The sequence below is a fragment of the Acromyrmex echinatior genome, chromosome 5, assembly GCF_024713525.1.
Source record: "Acromyrmex echinatior isolate Ae372 chromosome 5, ASM2471352v2, whole genome shotgun sequence".
In the NCBI taxonomy this organism is placed as follows: Eukaryota; Metazoa; Arthropoda; class Insecta; order Hymenoptera; family Formicidae; genus Acromyrmex; species Acromyrmex echinatior.
The window spans coordinates 7,357,468-7,376,634 of record NC_141856.1 but is presented as its reverse complement, the minus strand read 5'-3'; the positions used below and the strand labels follow the sequence as shown (position 1 = coordinate 7,376,634).

The 19,167-nt window shown below is 28.3% G+C and overlaps 2 protein-coding genes across 2 annotated transcripts; both read left to right on the top strand.

Moving 5' to 3' along the window:
- Positions 1 to 681: 681 nt before the first annotated feature.
- On the top strand, positions 682 to 6,532 carry LOC105149196 (dopaminechrome tautomerase). Its single transcript, XM_011061450.2, has 6 exons — positions 682 to 1,078; positions 1,522 to 2,014; positions 2,673 to 2,775; positions 3,819 to 3,907; positions 4,721 to 5,013; positions 5,835 to 6,532. Exons 1-6 carry the CDS (start codon positions 1,074 to 1,076, stop codon positions 6,079 to 6,081), a joined length of 1,230 nt encoding a protein of 409 aa, XP_011059752.1. The 5' UTR covers positions 682 to 1,073; the 3' UTR covers positions 6,082 to 6,532.
- A 3,225-nt stretch (positions 6,533 to 9,757) lies between these two features.
- LOC105149195 (royal jelly protein-like protein) lies at positions 9,758 to 17,683 on the top strand. The gene is made up of 6 exons (XM_011061448.2): positions 9,758 to 10,413; positions 11,513 to 11,745; positions 12,628 to 12,809; positions 15,046 to 15,512; positions 15,977 to 16,220; positions 16,668 to 17,683. Exons 2-6 carry the CDS (start codon positions 11,520 to 11,522, stop codon positions 16,887 to 16,889), a joined length of 1,341 nt encoding a protein of 446 aa, XP_011059750.1. The 5' UTR covers positions 9,758 to 10,413; positions 11,513 to 11,519; the 3' UTR covers positions 16,890 to 17,683.
- The last annotated feature ends 1,484 nt before the right edge of the window (positions 17,684 to 19,167 follow it).

Sequence of the window (19,167 nt, the reverse complement as noted above, 5' to 3'; positions counted from 1 at the left end):
CATAAATAAGTCAGGGTGAAAAAAATCACGAACAATGGCCACAATCAAGATCGTTTGCCTTTTGCTCCCTTATCGCAGATATACATATATCCGAAACGTAAATTATATCTGTTATAATGGGCGCGGCTTTAGTTCCGGGCACTTTCGATCGAGACCAGCCAAGGACGTCTACATAACCGTTATAATTCCATAGCACGATCAAGTGCAATTTTGTACACCATTTTTTTAATGTTTCGTAATATCACACAGTGACTTATTAGTGGTAAAGCCGATCATCGATACTTTATATCGCATATTCCGTCACAAGCGAGTGAAGCTCCTTCGTGTATGCACTATGTTAGAGCTCTTTTTTAGTGAAGTGTGAAAAATTCTAAGCTCGCCTCTTATCTGTCAACGTTTAACATTTTAATTTTTAGCACGTAGCAAATTAAAACCAATATATCTTTGGAGTTAAAACTAAACGCGTGAAGTTATGTCTTATAATCATGAAGTTATTATCGGATGAAATCTTTATCAAGCTTATCGCATCAAATTTACGAAAAATTTTCAAGTTTCTACGGTCAATGAAAGCATTAACTTTTGACTTACGGAAGTTAGGGAAATACGAGAGTGGATGTGCCCGCGAAGCAAGTCAGTCACAAGCCACTTTCTTCACCGCCTTGTAAGAAGAGATTTGCACGAGACTGGCGGTTTGCTTCAAACTCCGAAGTCCTGGAATGGGAAGTCTTAATCGGTGTAGGCGTATTGCTTCTCGGTAGACCGTATGATTGTGCGTACGAGTAAAAGTATATACACGTCTCGTTACACAATGCATTCAAGTTGTGGTGTCCTGTCTCTTAAGGACCCAACAAGTTTTAACAAGCTGATGCTAGAAAATTGGTTCAGTCGGTATTCAGTCGGTAGAACTTGTGGTACACACCCGTGCATATTTCCCGAGACAGTTGACGCTGGTATCGCGTCGTGGCTGTATCTGATCCGATTATATTGTCACTTCATCTCTCGTGCGTGATTGAAGCAGTGCGGTTGAAGCTTCTATTTCTATTCTACCGTATTTGAGCTTTTAGCCTTGCAACATGAGGTGGGTAACGAAAACGGTAAACAAAATAATTTAATTCTGTATATAGGCAGAATGAACAAGATCTTGTGTTTATTTTCACATTATACTTATTCCTAAATAAATTTAGCACGCCAAAACTTTGTACCTCTTGCTTGTTAAAAGAATCTCAAAGGGCAATTTGATAATATCAATTTTCTCTAGAAAAAAGATATTGACTAACGTCTGTTTGTATCAATGTAGATTAATTTTAATCTCGGTTCAACTAACGATTCATCTTTTTTAATTCTAATAATTAGAAAAAGATAAAAAATTAATTAAACTGAGATTAAAGTTAATCTACATTGATAGAAACGGGGATAAGGCATATGTCTTTTTGTGCAATGAATTATTTTTGAATTATTTTAAAAATAACTATTCATTTAAATTAATTAATTGTGTATAGTTTGATTTCTTAATTTTTTCAGGCATACGATCTTCGTGACGATCCTGTCGCTATTGTACGTCAGAATGAGGGCGGGAACACTGGAAACTATAGCACAATGGTCGTTACTAGAGTTTGCACTGCCGAACGAGCGCGGTTTTCAATATCAACCGGAAAATATAGTAATGACCGGTATCGAAATAACCTGGAACAGAATTTTCGTCAGCACACCTAGATTACGTTCTGGTGTGCCGGCCACCCTGAGCTTCTTTCCTAGGAACGTACCATTGGGTAGCAATCCGAAGCTTCAAGCATATCCCTCGTGGGACTGGCATGGTGCCGGAAAAGGAGAAATCAATTGCACTAGGTTGATCTCGGTGTATCGTACCAGACTGGACAAATGTGACCGACTATGGGTCGTTGACGCCGGCGTTATGACATCAATTGATGATTTCATGCCTGTCTGCCCGCCGAAGGTTGTGGTCTTCGACTTAAAAACTGATCAAGTGATTCGTCACGTCACTTTTCCGCGTGAGGTGAGCAGAGTGACATGCTTTGGTGATAAAATAAGTAGAATGGATAGCATCAGTGAAGGATCCAGTTCGTAAATGATCCGCATCGAAAATCAAATAAGTAGAAATGTAAAAATAATTTTGAAAAAATATATCTGCGGACGTAAACAAAAGGATAATTTATAATATTATATAATTATTTTATATCATTTTTATTTATATAATTAACATTCATAAAAAATATAAAATATTAAATTTATTATTATTTATCTCTTAAAAAAAAATATTTTTTTTAATGAAAATGTTATTTATTTCATTAATTGATATTAAAATATTCCAATATACATTATTTTTGCCTTACATGTAAAAATGTATTAATTAAAAATATATATTAATAAAAATGAAAAGAGAATGTTAAATGTGAAGAAATCGTTTATAAATGATCTCTCAGTAGGATCGATTTAATTTACAACTGTAGAATAATCAAAAACCGGTTTTGTGCGCAATTTTATGTCATTATGTAGCAAGATTTATGTGATGATAGAAATAAGCATCACAGAAACAATGATCATTCACTGATGCCTGGCCTGACAAACAAGTATTTAAGACATTTTTGCATAGGATTACGTAAAAGTAATTGTTCCAAGCAAGCGTTATATATTTTATGTTATATTTTTTTTAGGTGTTAAGACCAGATTCTTTGCTGACTAATGTTGTTGTCGACGAAGTCTCGGCAAAAACCTGCGATGACGTATTTCTTTACATGACTGACACTCTCGGTCCAGGTATACAATTTTTAGTTGAGTTGTTAATTAAAAACACTTTAAGATTATTTTATGATATATTTTAGATTTAATAATAGTTTTTTATTAATTCCCTTAAAAAAAAACCACAAATTCATTATGTAACTTCACAGTTGACAGTTCAGGTTTGTTTTATAAAAAGATAATACACGATTTCGTTAATTTGTTTGTTCGGCATTGATTTCAAAATGGAAAATTGAAAAGAATATTTTGTTGTTATATTACTTTCAAAAAAGAAGGAATGCTGCGTAAGCTCATAAAAAGTTATGTGATAAAAGTGAAAGTTATGTATAGCGAAAATACTGTAAAATTACGGCAATGTCAGAATTGATTTGCTAAATTTCGGTTTGGCGATTTTGATGTTAAAGATGCACCACGCTCAGGAAGACCAATTGAAGTTGATGACGATAAAATAAAGGTATTGATCGAATCCAATCGGTGTTTAACGACACAAGAGATTGCTGAAAATCTTAAGATGACGAAATCGAGTGTTGAAAAAAATTATTTAAAACAATTTGGATACATTAGTAATCGCAAAAAATGTAATTATTTTTTAGCCAACCTAATATTTTACTTTGAATTTTATTATCAACGTATAGCCGTTCAAGAGAGTGGGCTCAAACTGGTAAAACGACTAGGCATGCTTGCTAAGCAACTGAGCATGATTCGTTCTTACCAATTCTGTTATTATCTGTGGATCTAATCAATCATGTTTAATTGCTCGGCAAGACCTAGCTTTATCAATTTAAACGCGCGCAATGTAAGTTAGAAAAGTTAAATTCTTTTAAGTTCAAAAATAAAAGTATGTTATTCGATTTAAATAGATTCGAAGAATGAGTGATATGCTTAAAATTTAATTCCTTAAAGTTATTATATCTTTTTTAGAATTATTAAAACCGTTAATAAATTTTAACGTAAAAAATTGAAATTCTTTGTTCATTGTGTTATGTAAAAAATTACGTATAAAATTATTTTTCCTTAAAAGTTGTTAAAGAAAATTTACAAAAACCTTAATATTTTCTCAGGAATTCTTATCTTCGATGGTGCTACAGATAGAAGTTGGCGAGTCATTCATTCATCCATGTTTCCTAATCCAGATCAAGCAATGTATACAGTAAGTACAAGAGTTTTTTATATTCTTAAATGTAAGAATATGAATTATTATTTTTAAAATATATTACATATCAATTTTATATAATTCTACATTATATCTAGGTATATTTTATCTATGTACAAATATTTTTATAATTTTTATTATATACATATGTATTTTTTTATTATTTTATTGAACTGATTTCAACATTATGGTCATATTTACTTGCCTGTAAATAGTATAAAGTAAATTGAAAATAATATTACAAATGTATTTTTTATATTCAATTATTGTTTTGTTAATCCATTGTGATTATCTGTTTTTTTTTATTTTTATGAATAATCTTTTAATATTTGCATTTTTTTCTTTTGTGAGAGATAAGATTAATTTTTAATTAATTTAAATGTGTAATAAATATATCCTAAATGCTTGTTGTAATTTATAATTGATTTCCCTTTTTAACAAATATTAGAGAATAATAAACAGCTTAAATTTTGATTATATTTGATAACATTACAGAAGGTTTTTATATATAACATATTTTAATATATCCAGAGAAAGGTTTCTTTGATTTAAAGAAATGTTTCTTTACTATCTTACGATTAATAAAAAAATTTCTTTGATTTGAAAATTATTTTTTTAAATAAAAAAATTTATTATTTAAACAAAAAAGAATTTTTTTTAATCGTATAGCAAAGAAACATTTTTTTAAATCGAAGAAATCTTTCTCTGAGTGTAATACACATGGAAAAACCATCACATGCATATAATATATTTTATAGAATTTCTCCAATTAAACATATCTTGTTCAACATTAATTGGGTATTTCCCTAGATTGGAAGTGACACTTTCGAGTTCTTAGATGGTGTAGTGGGATTAACATTTTCACCAAAACTCGGGATCGTCTACTATCAACCTCTGGCAACTGATCGTATCTTCAGCGTGCCCACTTCGGCACTCCAAGCCGGTCCGTTACCTTTCGGCGAACAGTTACCTGTGACCTTGGTTGGTAGAAAGTCGAGTCAAGGTCTGGCACTGGCCGTGGATCCTCGAGATGATACGATCATATTCTCTCCCTTTACCGAGACCGCAATCGCGTCGTGGCAACCGCAAACGAATCAGCAGAGGTATGAAATTTTGTACGAAATATTTTTATAAGTATTATTTTAATGTGTTATTTTAATGTGAATTTGTTAGATAATATTATGCAATGTTATGTTACTTTAATATAATTGAACTTAGAAGATTAATGATTATCAAAAATATTTTTCTTACATTCTGGTTTATTGATGTATTAGCAAAAAACAATGTTATATAACAAATTTATAATTGGAAAAACAACAAGGTCTACATAAGAATCCCGAAGCAGTTGATGCATATTATGCACGCAAACCGGTTCCGCTTTAAGTAAATGGTCATAGCACTGTTGGTTGCGACTTGTAAATGCCCTGAACATCGCTTCCTAAATATAAATTTATTATAGAATAATCAACTTATTATAGGAATTTCCATAAGGAAAATGAATTTGCTATAGTATTAACCACTTTTAATCGCAGAAGCTCCCCTTTCCTTTTTATTATTTTTATTAAAAAAGAGAAAGATTCTTAAAACATTTAATTTTTTATTTTCATGCTTTGTATTTGTTTTTCAACAATATCTTAGTTTATAACAAATATACTTATTATTATTGTTGTTAGACATTCTTTATTATTATTATTTATTTATTGTAATTGATCGTTGATAATTTTTAATATTCTTGATTAACAGATTTGTCAAACATTGAAGTTAATTAGGAGATAATAAATTATATTATCATTATAGAGAATTGATAATAATAATATAATATAATCATTATATCAGAATTATAATTATAAGTTTATAATATTTATTATAATTATAATTATAATAAAGTAATTTTTTTCTATCTTTTACATATCTCTTTTTTCAGAATACTCGCTTATAGTCCAGAAAAATTACAATTTACTGCTGATATTTTATTAGCAAAATATGATAATGGTAATATCTGGATAATGTCATCAAGATTCCACAAGTTCTTCCTGAGACGAATTGATAATCGTCAGATTAACATCCGCATCATGAGACTCAAAGCGGATAATCAAGCACTGGTTCCGACTCTTTTTAATCAGCAGATTGATCCATATTTACAATTCTATAATAATACACTAGGATTCTAAAAAAAAAAGTATTACAGAAGAGTTCAGATTGAAAGAATTATGACAGCAGGCAATATTCAAGTGAATGTTCATGTTCATAGAAAATATCATTAGTAGAACATATTTTTGAGAATGTAACAGAAAAAAATATTTAAAAAGATAACACACTATATATATATATGTATGTATATACAGTATATTTATACACAAAATTTGTATATTTATTTACTAAATTTTTCACTTTTCGTTAAAATGTTCTGAATTTAAGAAGCCAATATAAAAAACATTTAATATTATCAATTATTGCAATAATATTAATTTAATACAATTGTCAAAATCATAAATATTTCAAGTCATTTTAATTGCAGAAATCAATTTATTAATTGCAGAAAATGATCTTTTAAAACATTTTATATCCTTTAGTATTTTAGTATTTTAAGAAAAGTAGAAAATAAAAGATTATTTTATCAAACTTGTTCTTTTCTTTTAGGAATATGTGTATATAATAACCTTTTAGATTACAAAGTCTTAGACTGTGATTTAATATCATCTTTTATATCAAATGTATTTAAAACATTTTATATTAATAAAATATAATATAATAAAGATTCAATTAATTAAAATTTGGAAGATAAAAGGGCTATGAGCCACGTAAGTGTGTATTCTAGTTAGTATAATTTTATATTAACTTTATAAAATTAATTAAAATACTCTAATGTTCAACTCTAATATTCAAGATTTACTTACTTAAAATTTGCTTGAGAATTCATCGGAAAACTAGGTTTAATTCAATATTGCCAAGTTTGCAAATTTTTCTGTACGTAATCGGCATTCGCATTCTTTCATAATTGCATCCTAATAATCAATATGCTTAATTTATTTTCATTGATATTTTATGATATCTTAATAATATTTTCAATTTCTCAATTTATAAATAATATGGTTTTTAATAAATAATACGATTTTTATTTTAAAATTAATTTGACAATATAAGAATGAATATATTTGTACATAAATATTGTCACGATTGATTAATGATAAAATGACAAGTAAAATGAAACAACTCAAAAAAAAGATACATAAAATAAAATTATAAGAAATAGACGTGTAGATTTGTCTAACACATCAAATTTACATTCAATTTTCTTATAAAAAAGAAGCACCGAATCTGTTTCTTCAAATAAATTATTTGATAATTATGATTATATATGACGACTTATAAATTAAATGTCAGGTAATAAGTAAACGAGGTAATAACTAACTAGAGATTAAGTAATTAACAAATATAACATCTATTACTTACAAATGTAGTGAAAGTTATGCTCTCAAAGATCGTGTCCTATTACGCAATATATGATTAATCAAACATTTTTCAGTACTTTTATAAAATGCAGCTGCTTCATTAAATTAATAAAATATATATCTTGCTGCCATTTATTTGCTAAATAAATTATATGAATATTTGCATCTATGTATTTAGATACATGTAATTTTACAACCAATTATATATAAGATCCACGTAAAGTGTTTCACCACGTAAAGTGTTGTAACTATTTTCTCTTAGCTGTTAAGAACAATAATAAAATTTTTTGCTTGTGCTTTGAAATTGATTGGAATTGTCTTTGTGAGAGGCATGCAAAATTGCTTATTCAAGGAGACATTATTTGAAAAAAAATTGAAACAAATATTTTTTCTTTTATAAATCAATTTTCTTCTGCTCTCTTTATATGTAAACATATTAAAATGAGAGTATTAAAATATGTCTATTATATAATATTATCTTTTATTAGCACTGGATTCAATATTTTAATAAGTTTCAGCAAAAAGAATGATGAGGTAAACGCGTGATATCATCCGAGTAACGGATATTCTATTCTGCATAATTTTTATTTTATATATATATATATATGGTATATATATGTGTGTGTGTGTGTGTGTGTAATACAAATATAATTGCGTATAAAATGCATTAAAAATTATTATAATTAGTTACTTAATATTTTAGATATGTATAGAAAATGAGTTATTTAATCAAGTAATAGAAATTAACAACATATATGTATATATATATATATATATATATATATATATATACAGGGTGTTCAAAAAGTCCCGGACCGGGTGAATAACTTGAAAAAAAAAAAATTTTTTTGAAAAAACGCCGAAATACGTGAAACGATTTTTCAAAAAATCTATCTTTTGAGAGGGGACCTTTCAAATGAGTCCCCACTTGACCTATGTTGCTATTTAAGATTTTTGACCCCCCTTCGTACCTCACGTGCCCCATTGGGGGCGGGGGGTCGCAACCCCTCTCAAAAGATAGATTTTTGAAAAATCGTTTCACGTGTTTCGGCGTTTTTTCAAAAAATTTTTTTTCCAAGTTATTCACCCGGTCCGGGACTTTTTGAACACCCTATATATATATATATATATATATATATATATATATATATCTAAAATATTAACTAATTAATTAATTTTTAATGCAATTATGGCTATTTGTATTACATATATGCAAAACATAACTAGTCATTCATTATTTCCAGATGCGTCATTTTATTTTGGCTTACAATTGAAGGTTATATTCATTTTATCGAGAAACGGAATGATTGTCATTATAATTACGCATTAGAATCTCCATAATGACAAATAAGTTGAATGGAAATGACCAAGAGCAAATATGCGCACGTATAGATATCTATTGTGTATGCAGATATCTTTACATTTTCCTATTGATTTTAAAAAACGCTAACAAGTTATACCAGAAAGAAAATTATGCAGAATAAAATATCCATTATTCGGATGATATCACCCGTTTACCTCATCCTTTCTGCTGAAACTTGTTAAAAATTGGTAGAGTGATAATAGAAGTGATAATAAAAGATAATATTAAGCGAAATCGAAACAATATATTTTGTCTCTACGACAAAAAGGCGCAATTTTAATTACGCCAATTAAATGACATATTGAACTTCTGAAGTGTCGATGGTCATGTAATTATAGCTATGAAATAACAAGGTTTTATGCTGATATGCATGTTATATAATACATAAAATTAAACAAATATTTGATAATACAAGCTTATTTTTTTTTATAAAATTTTAAAACTGTGCTCTAAAACAAAATTTGTTTTTATCCGCTTTTATATTAAATATTAGAGATGCATAAGATAATAATAATAGCTTTACAAAACAATATTTTAAAATTAATGAGATATTTATTCAATTTTTTAAATAAAAATGCAACATCTATCGATATATATATATATATATATCGTGATAGTTTTTATACTTTATAAATCATTTGTAAATAAATATAAAATTGTGGCAAAATCAGAATTAAAATGAATGCTTTTGTATTTGCACAGAGAAAAGTTGTTTTCAAATTGCAAATCATAGTTAATAATTGTGTCAAGTGACTTTTCATCGCAATTAGCAAATAATAATATATTGCAGCATGATGTGAAAAAAAATATTTGCGTACGCAACAGAGTCACTCTGTTTTTTCTTTCTTTCCAAAGATATAGACTCTGCTTTCGTCACTGCAGGTTTGTCGATTTTCCCGCTCGCGTGCGTTATTTATGCAGAAGCAAAAATACTTGTATACACTTCACTTGCGTATGATATCCATGACCTCAAACTACAATCTTATCTTCGATACGACAAACGGCAACCACCTCCCTTTGACGTTTCTGTTCCGATGGAGCGGAGATGTTCGAGCACGAACGCGTGAAAAGTTACACGCCGCTTTAAGAAATCTAGCAGTCGTCCCTCGATCGTCTCGTAGTCCGGAGCTTGAGGACATCTGTCCTCCCGAATTATAGTTCACATTAAGATAACATTGAATAATTCATTATTCGTGTGAAACGAATAAGAGAGTGACGTTGGAGAATATCGCGTTCACTACAGTCGAGAGAGTTTTCTGTTATAATATACAACAAATATTAAAGATATCTTAAAAAAGAGTAAAACTACGAGAAGATTAAAAAAAGGTATCTTATCGATAATCATAAAATTGGAGTATTGACCGGAAAAAGGGAAAAATAAAAAAAAAGCATTTCGTTCAATATTAATAGTTAACGCTAGCGAGTATAACAACCGCCTCCGGACTTTTCTATCCGTGACAGTGAAAGTGCTGAGGAAAGAAGGAAAAAAGACCGGCTCTCTTTAACGATACTCTTATTTACGAAAGAACGGGCAAGAACGATCGTTGCGAGTCAGTACTCCGTCGAATTTGAAAACGAAGAAACATTTGTAAAACTATGTCGTGTTATCATTGAGTGCCAGAATTAGAAGAAGCGTTAAAAGATCAATAAAGTCATCACTGAAGATAAAGCCATATAACATCAAAGAAGTAAGAAATATTTATCAAAAAGTTATGTAAACATATAGGCATTTGTGAAGGTTTGATACAAGAAAGCGTTACTTTCTCACAAATTATCTTTTTAATAAATATTTCTGTCTGTCAATAGTAATCAAGAAAATTAATCTATATATTTTATTTAAGTTATAAAATATTCAAAATCTGTGGCAGAATTTATAAAATTAACATTATCTCTATATATATATCTCTTACAATAAATAGAATTATATAAAAACAACAATGTTAACAATACTTTTTATAATTATTAATAACTATATTTAAGAATTAATTATTAACATAATTTTATTAAAATTTGAAATTTGATCATTCCATTATTATTATATATTGTTTATGAAATGGTCTATTTTTTAAAATTAATTTTAAAATAATAAATTTTTATTAATAGAATTATTTTTTCTTAATTTAGAATTAAAGGCTTTATTTTAGGATTAAAATAGTTAGTCCCAAGCAGAACAATAAATCATGATATCGTCAAAATGAATCATTAGAATAAATCAGAAATAATTGAAAAATGACTTTTAATAATCATTTTGGAGTCATTTTGACACCATTTTGATATTATAATAACTTATTCTGCCTGAATAAGTTCAATAAAAGCTTATTTTCTATTTTAATGAAATTTGATTATCTCTATTTTCTTTATCAAATTTTATTATGCAATTTCTGCAGTGAAAGTCTATAAGATTAGAAAGTGCAATAACTTAATTAATTTATAAAATCAATCGCACATACTTGGAGTATACATATAAAACACGACGTTCGACGTTTGACATTTATTAATTCTCGATTATCTCTTGTTTTAAATCTGTAATGACACATATATCTTATATGTGAAGTACATCAACTTTTTAAATAATATACGTTTCGTTTTATGAAGAGTTTTCTTGCAAGAAAAAATAATTTAAATTTGAAAACATATATGTTTAAAAACAGACTATACCAGATTATATCAAAATATGTACGTTAATAAATATTAATAAATATATTTTAAGGAAAAAATTAAAAAATTTCATAAATAAAATGTTATTCTTCCTGATATTTTTTTTTAACTGATTTACTTTGTTTACAGGTTTATAATGAAACTTGTACCGATCCGAGGTTTAATCCAATTATTGCACCGTTTCATTATACCGTTCTTGCTTTTAAAAGGATGTGCCAGTATTGAGAAATTAAAGAATATATATTCCTGGAAAGCTTTAGAATTTGCTTTTCCAAATGAGCATACAAGAGAAAATGCTATACGAGAGGGCCGTTTTATTCCTGGGATATCAGTACCGATCGACGTGGATTTCTATCACAAAGGTTTCAAACAATCATTATATTATTCTGAATAGAAATTGTTTCAAATCATTCACAATACTGTTAAACACACTTTTTACTCGATTTTATACTGTATCATTAATTTAATTTTCGTTATTCCTTAATAAAATTTGAAAACTAAATAATTATAAGCTATTATATAATTGTAAGAGATTTTAAAGCTCTTGTTGTTCGATAATCGTTATTCTCTCATTTGATGAAATTGAGTCAATTGTTAATTGGAGAATTATATTTAAATAATCATAGTTTAAAATGAAGATTTAATCGCTATGATATAATTTATTGATTATGATCTAATAATTTATGCTAAAATATATTTAACGTTGCTTCATAATTTATACGTTTTAAGCAACAAAACTTCTTAAGCGACCATTTTATATAATTTTTGCTTCATTTTAATTATCACATGTAAAAATTATAATTTTCATATTGTTAAACATTATAATTTGCCATTGAATCACCTTAACAAGTAATTAATCCGTCAGAAAGTAAAAAGAATTATATTTACATAAATACAAATTCTATATAACTTGTAAAATTGTTGTGTAATCTTTTAATATTATTATTCTAAAAAAATGTAGGTAGCTATTATTCTTAAAAAACATTTCTCAAAGAATATAAAAAATATATTTTAATAAAAGTAATGTATATTATATATATATATATTACGAATAGAAGATTATAATAATAGTTTAGTCTCAAATACAGATATTACATAATTCTGTAACAAAACTAAATTGGATGTCAATTAAAATCTTTTCAGTTCACGCTTACTCGATTACATTAGCCTTATGAATAATCTAACAATTTAACGAGTTTAATTGTCTCCCTTAATAGTTAATAATTAGTTTAATGAATATATAGCTAAACATGGATCCATGGTCTTCATCACGATACCAAGATTGCAAAATGGGATTCCGGTTACCCTCGGTTACGTAACGAATGATGTTTCTCCTGAGGGAAATCCAATAATTGCACCTTATCCAAACTGGGAATGGAACAGATTGGGACATTGTGATGCAATTACCAGCGTATTTAGAGTGCAGGTAATATGAAAACTTTACTAAACTTGTAAATTGGATCAATAATTAACCCGTCGTTGATGCAACTTAAAAATATATCGTATCGTAATCAATAACTTCGTATTAATTAACCATGCAACAGTTTTTAACAAGATTAAAATTATTAATATAGTAACTTAATACTATTTTTAAAATAAATTTTGTTTAATTTTCGCGATATGGATAGTTGGGTACAACTGTAATCTGAAAAAATTAGTAATTTATGAAATTACATCAATCTTTACTTTATTTACGATTACTGACGCAACCGGATATAAAAAATTTCAAAGTTAGAAATATTTTTCCTTTTCTTTCCGCCATATTATCGGAAATCGCACCTTGCTCATTTAGAAATAAACATACATCGCGTGACGTTATGGAATTAACGTCTTCATTATTATTCGAGAAACTCAAATAACAAATTGAACGTGTGGCGCACACGCGGCAATTCTTATAAAGGACGCAATATAAATTATCGTACGTAATTTACGTGATATCGTAATTGCTAACCACAATAATGCAGGAAGCATGCTTTCGGTTATCATCTTTATGATGAAATTATAGTGCCCACCAGTGCGACAAATCTACCTTATTACGTTATTCAATGCGCATGATGTAGAACAAAATACTCTTTACTGATATTCCTAGTCGTTTAAGGCTAAAACATATAAGTTTGAATACACACTCATTACGTAATTATATCACAGCTATTCAAAGAAAATTTTGATTATAATTCATTGATGTGACATAAAATATTTGTTATGTTTAATGTTTCGTAAATAAAAAGTAAATGGAATATGAATCTCTTCTATTAAAATAATATATAATAATATATTTTTCAAGAAGCAATTTCGAAAAAATTTGAATATAAATATAGAGATAACAACAAAATATATAATTTAAATCGTATTCTCAAACTTTAAAATAATAAATAACAATAAGATTCAAGATTTCGAAATAAAGCTGTACATCATCTATCAATTTAAAGTATTTCACATGAATTAATATTTATGCGCACCTATTCCTGCACTGATTCTCATTAGCTTTAATCTTACTGTTATTTATTATTTTATTAGATATATTTATTATTTATAATCTTGTAACAAATTTTACGATTTTTTGGTGAGAAAGTATTTTTATTTGAATATTATACAATAATTTGCATAAAAATTATTTTATGATATGAAACATCCTGCACGCATCGCGCATATAGAAATGAATAATATAATGTATACTTATTTAAAAAATATTTTCTACGAAAAGAACGCTCTGTAAGCACAATGTGCATATAAATGATCCTTTATGTTGTCATCATGCTTCGCGTTTGCTTAATTTACGATAATATACGTTTTTATGTTACTCATGAACGTGTTTTTAAGAATTTATAATAGAGAACTATAAAATTTTATTATATTTTCCAAAGTAAATAACTAGAACTGTTTGTTGAAATTTACATTGAGAGCACTTAAGGAAATTTAAAAAGTAAATTAAATTATAATATGTTGATTTATAATTATTACATTAAAAACATGTGATAAGAATTACTAATTTATGTTTAAAAAAAGTTAATTATATAAATTAATTCAAGAATTAGAAAATTGAAAGAATTTAATTAAATTAAAATGCAATACATATCTGAATTATTAAATAAGGTAATTATACCAATTAGTAAACATGAACTAATTATTAGACAAAGTGATGAAACATTTGAAATATTAAGTTTTTTAATGATATTGTACACTTCTAAATAAATTCATTATCAAATTCATTATTAAATTTTTATAAACAACAAATTTATTTAGAGTATATACATCATACATCATTAAAAATTTAACATTTAAAATTTTATACCACTTTGTTCAACTGAATTTGTCCAATTAAACTTTGAATTGGATCATGTCTACTAATTATTTATTAACTGACTTCACTAACATAATATTGTTCATTATTATATGAATATATATATTAGTTCAACATCTCAACATTCAGACCGTAGTAGCGCTTCGTATTTAAAGTAATGTTATTTGACATAAACGGTCTTGTTTTCAATCTTATTGTTTATATATGTGCGCTGAAAAAATGCGTAACTCTGTATACATATCGGTTATTCATACATAGCGCTTCATATTTAAAGTAATGTTTTTATGGATCAATGATTGTGTGGATTCTTATTAAAAAACATAATTTTAAAAAATATTAACTACAGATAATATGATTACAGGTGGACTCGTGCGACAGGTTGTGGGTTATTGACACGGGTAAACTCGAAGAGCGACAGATCTGTCGTCCCCAATTATTGTCGTTTTCGCTGCGAACAAATAAGGTCTTGAGTCAATACAAGTTTCCAAAGGAACAATTCATGGATAATTCCCTGTTTGTGACTCTCGCAGTCGACATTCGCAATAGTGACGACAAATGTCAAAACACGTTCGTCTACATCGCCGATGTGACTGCATATGGATTGCTCGTCTACGATCATCGCAACGCCCGCTCCTGGAGAATCACCAACAATTTGTTTTATCCCTATCCAGCTCATGGAACGTTTCATATCAAGGGAGATACGTTTGATCTCATGGATGGCATTTTGGGACTTGCCCTGAGTCCCATGAAGCAAGATGGCGACAGGATTTTATACTTCCACTCTTTGGCTAGCAGAGTCGAAAGTTGGGTACCCACTTCTACTATCAGGTAAGAAAGGATGAATAAACATTTATTTAGTTGCAAAAGAGCTACAAATTATGCATTACTGTAATTTCTATTTTAATTACGTGAAATATCTGAGATACATTTTATATATGTGTTATATTATATGAAATTCGTTTTATTAAATATAATATTATATATTATATATATTATACATACTTATGGAAAAAATAAGCATAAAATCTAACGATTATGTTTTAATAAGATGCTTTGTTTTTAAATAAAATTTTTAATTAATTTTTTTTATAACTTTAAACTTTATATTTAAATCATAGATGTTTACAGCTAATTAATAATCAATAAAGAACAATAAAAATAATAAATAATAAGAATAATAAATGTTTCTATATAAATTCTTTTTTGTTATGTAATATATTAATTCCTGTCTTTTTCGTCAAAGAGTACTCCGATAAATGTTACCTTATTATCGGACATTTATTATTATCTAGGAATTATAGCCTCTTTCAAGAACACTCCGATGCTGCAGCAAGGTCGTTCCGTCCATTCGTTTTGGAAAGGTCATCACAGTCGGCCGCTCAAGCCATGGATCAAAATGGAATTCTCTTCTTCGGTCTTCTGTCAGATCTCGCATTAGGATGTTGGAACAGTATCACTCATCCCGAATATGGTGGTACCAATAACGAAGTCATCATTGTTAATCCCGATACGCTGCAATTTCCGTCTGGAATGAAGGTACTATGACGTACAACTTATTCCAACAGAATTTTTTAATTAAATATATTCTCTTATATTTCTATATATATATTATTAATTATTTATTAAATATATATTATAATCTTTTAAAATAAGTTTTATTAAAATAATAATAATAATAAAATCAAATTCCACTTTGCACTGAATATCCACGATATTCAGAGATATTAAGATAAAAGTAATAATATTAAAAATTTGTAATAAAATATACCTACTACATTACAATTATATTCGCGTTTTTAGAGATAATACAAATTATACACTCGATTATTCATAATTCTACTGCAACTTTGGTAATGCATTTAGTCGTATTGAATTTTACTCTTGCTTAAAAGTATTGAGAAATCATTCTTCTTTATGATCTTTTCGCATTTTATTCCCGAAGCTTAAATTAGTGTAATCAATACGTAACTGTCCTCGTTGCAGGTCATCCTCGCAAAAAACGGCCGTCAAGAGCTGTGGGTTCTCACATCGTCGTTCCAAAAATTCATGACCGCAACTATGAACTCGAACGAGACGAATTTCCGGATACAGGCTGGTTACGTAGACGAGCTGATTCGCGGTACCAAGTGTAACGGTGCGGATCTCCGCCTTGACCGCAATCGCGGTTACGAGACGTCCGCGCCAACGTCACTATTCGCCAAATGAAGATCGTGGCATCACGGGGAGTTCGACGATTCGCATTTTCAAACGATGACGTCCGTCTGGTGGCACAAGTATCCAGAATTCTTCCCAGAGTACCACTATTCCCCATTCCTAATCTCATCCCATTCATCGTATTCATTCCCAAGAATCTTTACCCGATCATCTTTTTTCCCTTGGGTCGTCACATCTATCTACAGTCACAGACCAGTCACAGATCATACCATCTTTATTGATCACAATTGAAAAACGCGCGACACTATATGTACCTTAATACTTATTCCCGATGCGAAGAAACAAACGGCTCCTCTTTATTATGTTCTCAAGATTTTGTAGAACTTATCAGCTCGAGGAGCACTGAAGCTACTCGTGGTGCCAGTTCAGTTTTACAATAAATACTATAAGTAGTTTACAATAAGTAGTTTTCTCTGATGCTGTAAGATGATATCCATCGGAAATAACAATGGATAAAATATATCACCCCGTTCCTAATGTAATAAATATTTTATTTAATTTTATATATTAATATTAACAATAGAGATTCAATATAGATGTATGTGCATTTTCAATATCAAATTTCTTTTTGCGTATTTTATGCATATTCCTGTACAATAAATACATTATTATAATAATTATTATTAAGTAACTATTATAATAATTACTACTAAAAAATAATATTTATGAATCATTTATTACATATAATAAGACTATGATAAAAAGAATAAAATAAAATTAATTGTACGCTGAAGCTAGCTGTATTACTATATTTAATGAATATAAATTATTATAATAAATGGAAATTTGACTCATTTTTTTAATTGTTAATTCCATTCTCTAGAAGTATTTGCATTTTTAAAGTGATACATTTATTACAAGTGTGTTTTATTTCTCTTAATAATTATAATTTTGTGTGAGGTAATATATTTTTAAATTATACACCTCTAAATTATAAATTATAAACAAAATAAAAAAACATTAGTTAAAACATATCAGAAAGCTGTTAATATCATTGTAATATCATACTTATAATTGTTGTATAACATCATTAAGTAAACGTCGACGTTAAAATATTTGCAATACCAACAAAGAATGTTATGGGTGAAATAAAGTACATTAAAAAACGGAATAATTTAAGTTTCAATTAATTATAAAATTTTGAATTTGTCATAACTTATATTAATTTGAGTTGAAAAAGTAGAAAAAAATTCTTTAAAAATTATTTAGGTATTTTAAGGACAGAGATATACAGTGGCTACATTTTTATGTAATTCTTTTATTTTGTAATTTTTAGAAACGAAACAAAAGTGGCCTTATACGACATTACTTAAATCTTGCAAAATTTTTACTCCTTTCTTTCTAGATGTACACGATACTCATACTTTACAACAATGATAACAAAAAAAACTTGGCGACTCGAATCCAAGGTATTTCTTTGTGATCTAACCGAGTCATGAATTACACCATCAAGGGCGAAAGTTTCCGATTGCCGATGGTATCTTGTGAATGGCGAAACATCCGTTTTCTATTTCAAGTCTTCCCGTTATGTGCAGAGACTACAGATCTAAAGAATTCGCGATTAAAGTACGCCTATGTGATACGGAACGTGATTCCTAACATATGTATAGCCCATTGACATATAGTACTAGACGGAGCATGCGGTGAAATTTCTTTGATCTTTCATCTTGACGGATCTAGAAAGAGTAAGGTAGTTAAGTAGGCACAGAACAAGCTAAGAAGGCAATTCTCTTTCTACTCTTGTCCTATTGGTCGAATTATGTTTCAGAAGAGGGAGGACAGTAGTGTATTCTTTAAAGTCAGGAGTCATCACACTATTGACTGATACTAACGCAGTACGATAATTCTAAACTTACATTATTAATTATTAGATACAAAATAAAACTTGAAATATGGTTTCTATGTGTAAAAATAATATTCTGAGCAGATGTATTAACTCATTCATAAGTAAAATTCATTACAATTTTTTAATGCTTCTGGGCCCTTGATTACATGATTCACTATTACCCCTGTAATCGTTCTATCTCTTTCTAAGTCTGCCAAGATGATTTCGATGCTAATGCTCCGTCCAGTACTATATGTCGATGGTATAGCCATGGGCTCATTCTGTCACACATCTACCGACAGTTGTTATCGATAACTAATGATAGCCAATGGCAAAGACTATCCTAGAAAAAAAGCACGGCTCTCATTGATTATCGCTACTTAACGATATTATGGGCCATGGGCATGCTATATCGCGTCGGACGATATTTTCCTTCGGTCTGTT

What these genes read in the sequence shown, in the direction of transcription:
- LOC105149196 (XM_011061450.2), top strand. An exon ending in ACGTCACTTTTCCGCGTGAG is followed by an intron (nt 2,015 to 2,672) that starts GTGAGCAGAGTG and finishes TATTTTTTTTAG; the next exon opens with GTGTTAAGACCAGATTCTTT. An exon ending in CCGCAAACGAATCAGCAGAG is followed by an intron (nt 5,014 to 5,834) that starts GTATGAAATTTT and finishes CTCTTTTTTCAG; the next exon opens with AATACTCGCTTATAGTCCAG.
- LOC105149195 (XM_011061448.2), top strand. Translation starts at nt 11,520, where the DNA reads ATGAAACTTGTACCGATCCGAGGTTTAATCCAATTATTGCACCGTTTC. An exon ending in CGTGGATTTCTATCACAAAG is followed by an intron (nt 11,746 to 12,627) that starts GTTTCAAACAAT and finishes ATGAATATATAG; the next exon opens with CTAAACATGGATCCATGGTC. An exon ending in CCAGCGTATTTAGAGTGCAG is followed by an intron (nt 12,810 to 15,045) that starts GTAATATGAAAA and finishes ATATGATTACAG; the next exon opens with GTGGACTCGTGCGACAGGTT.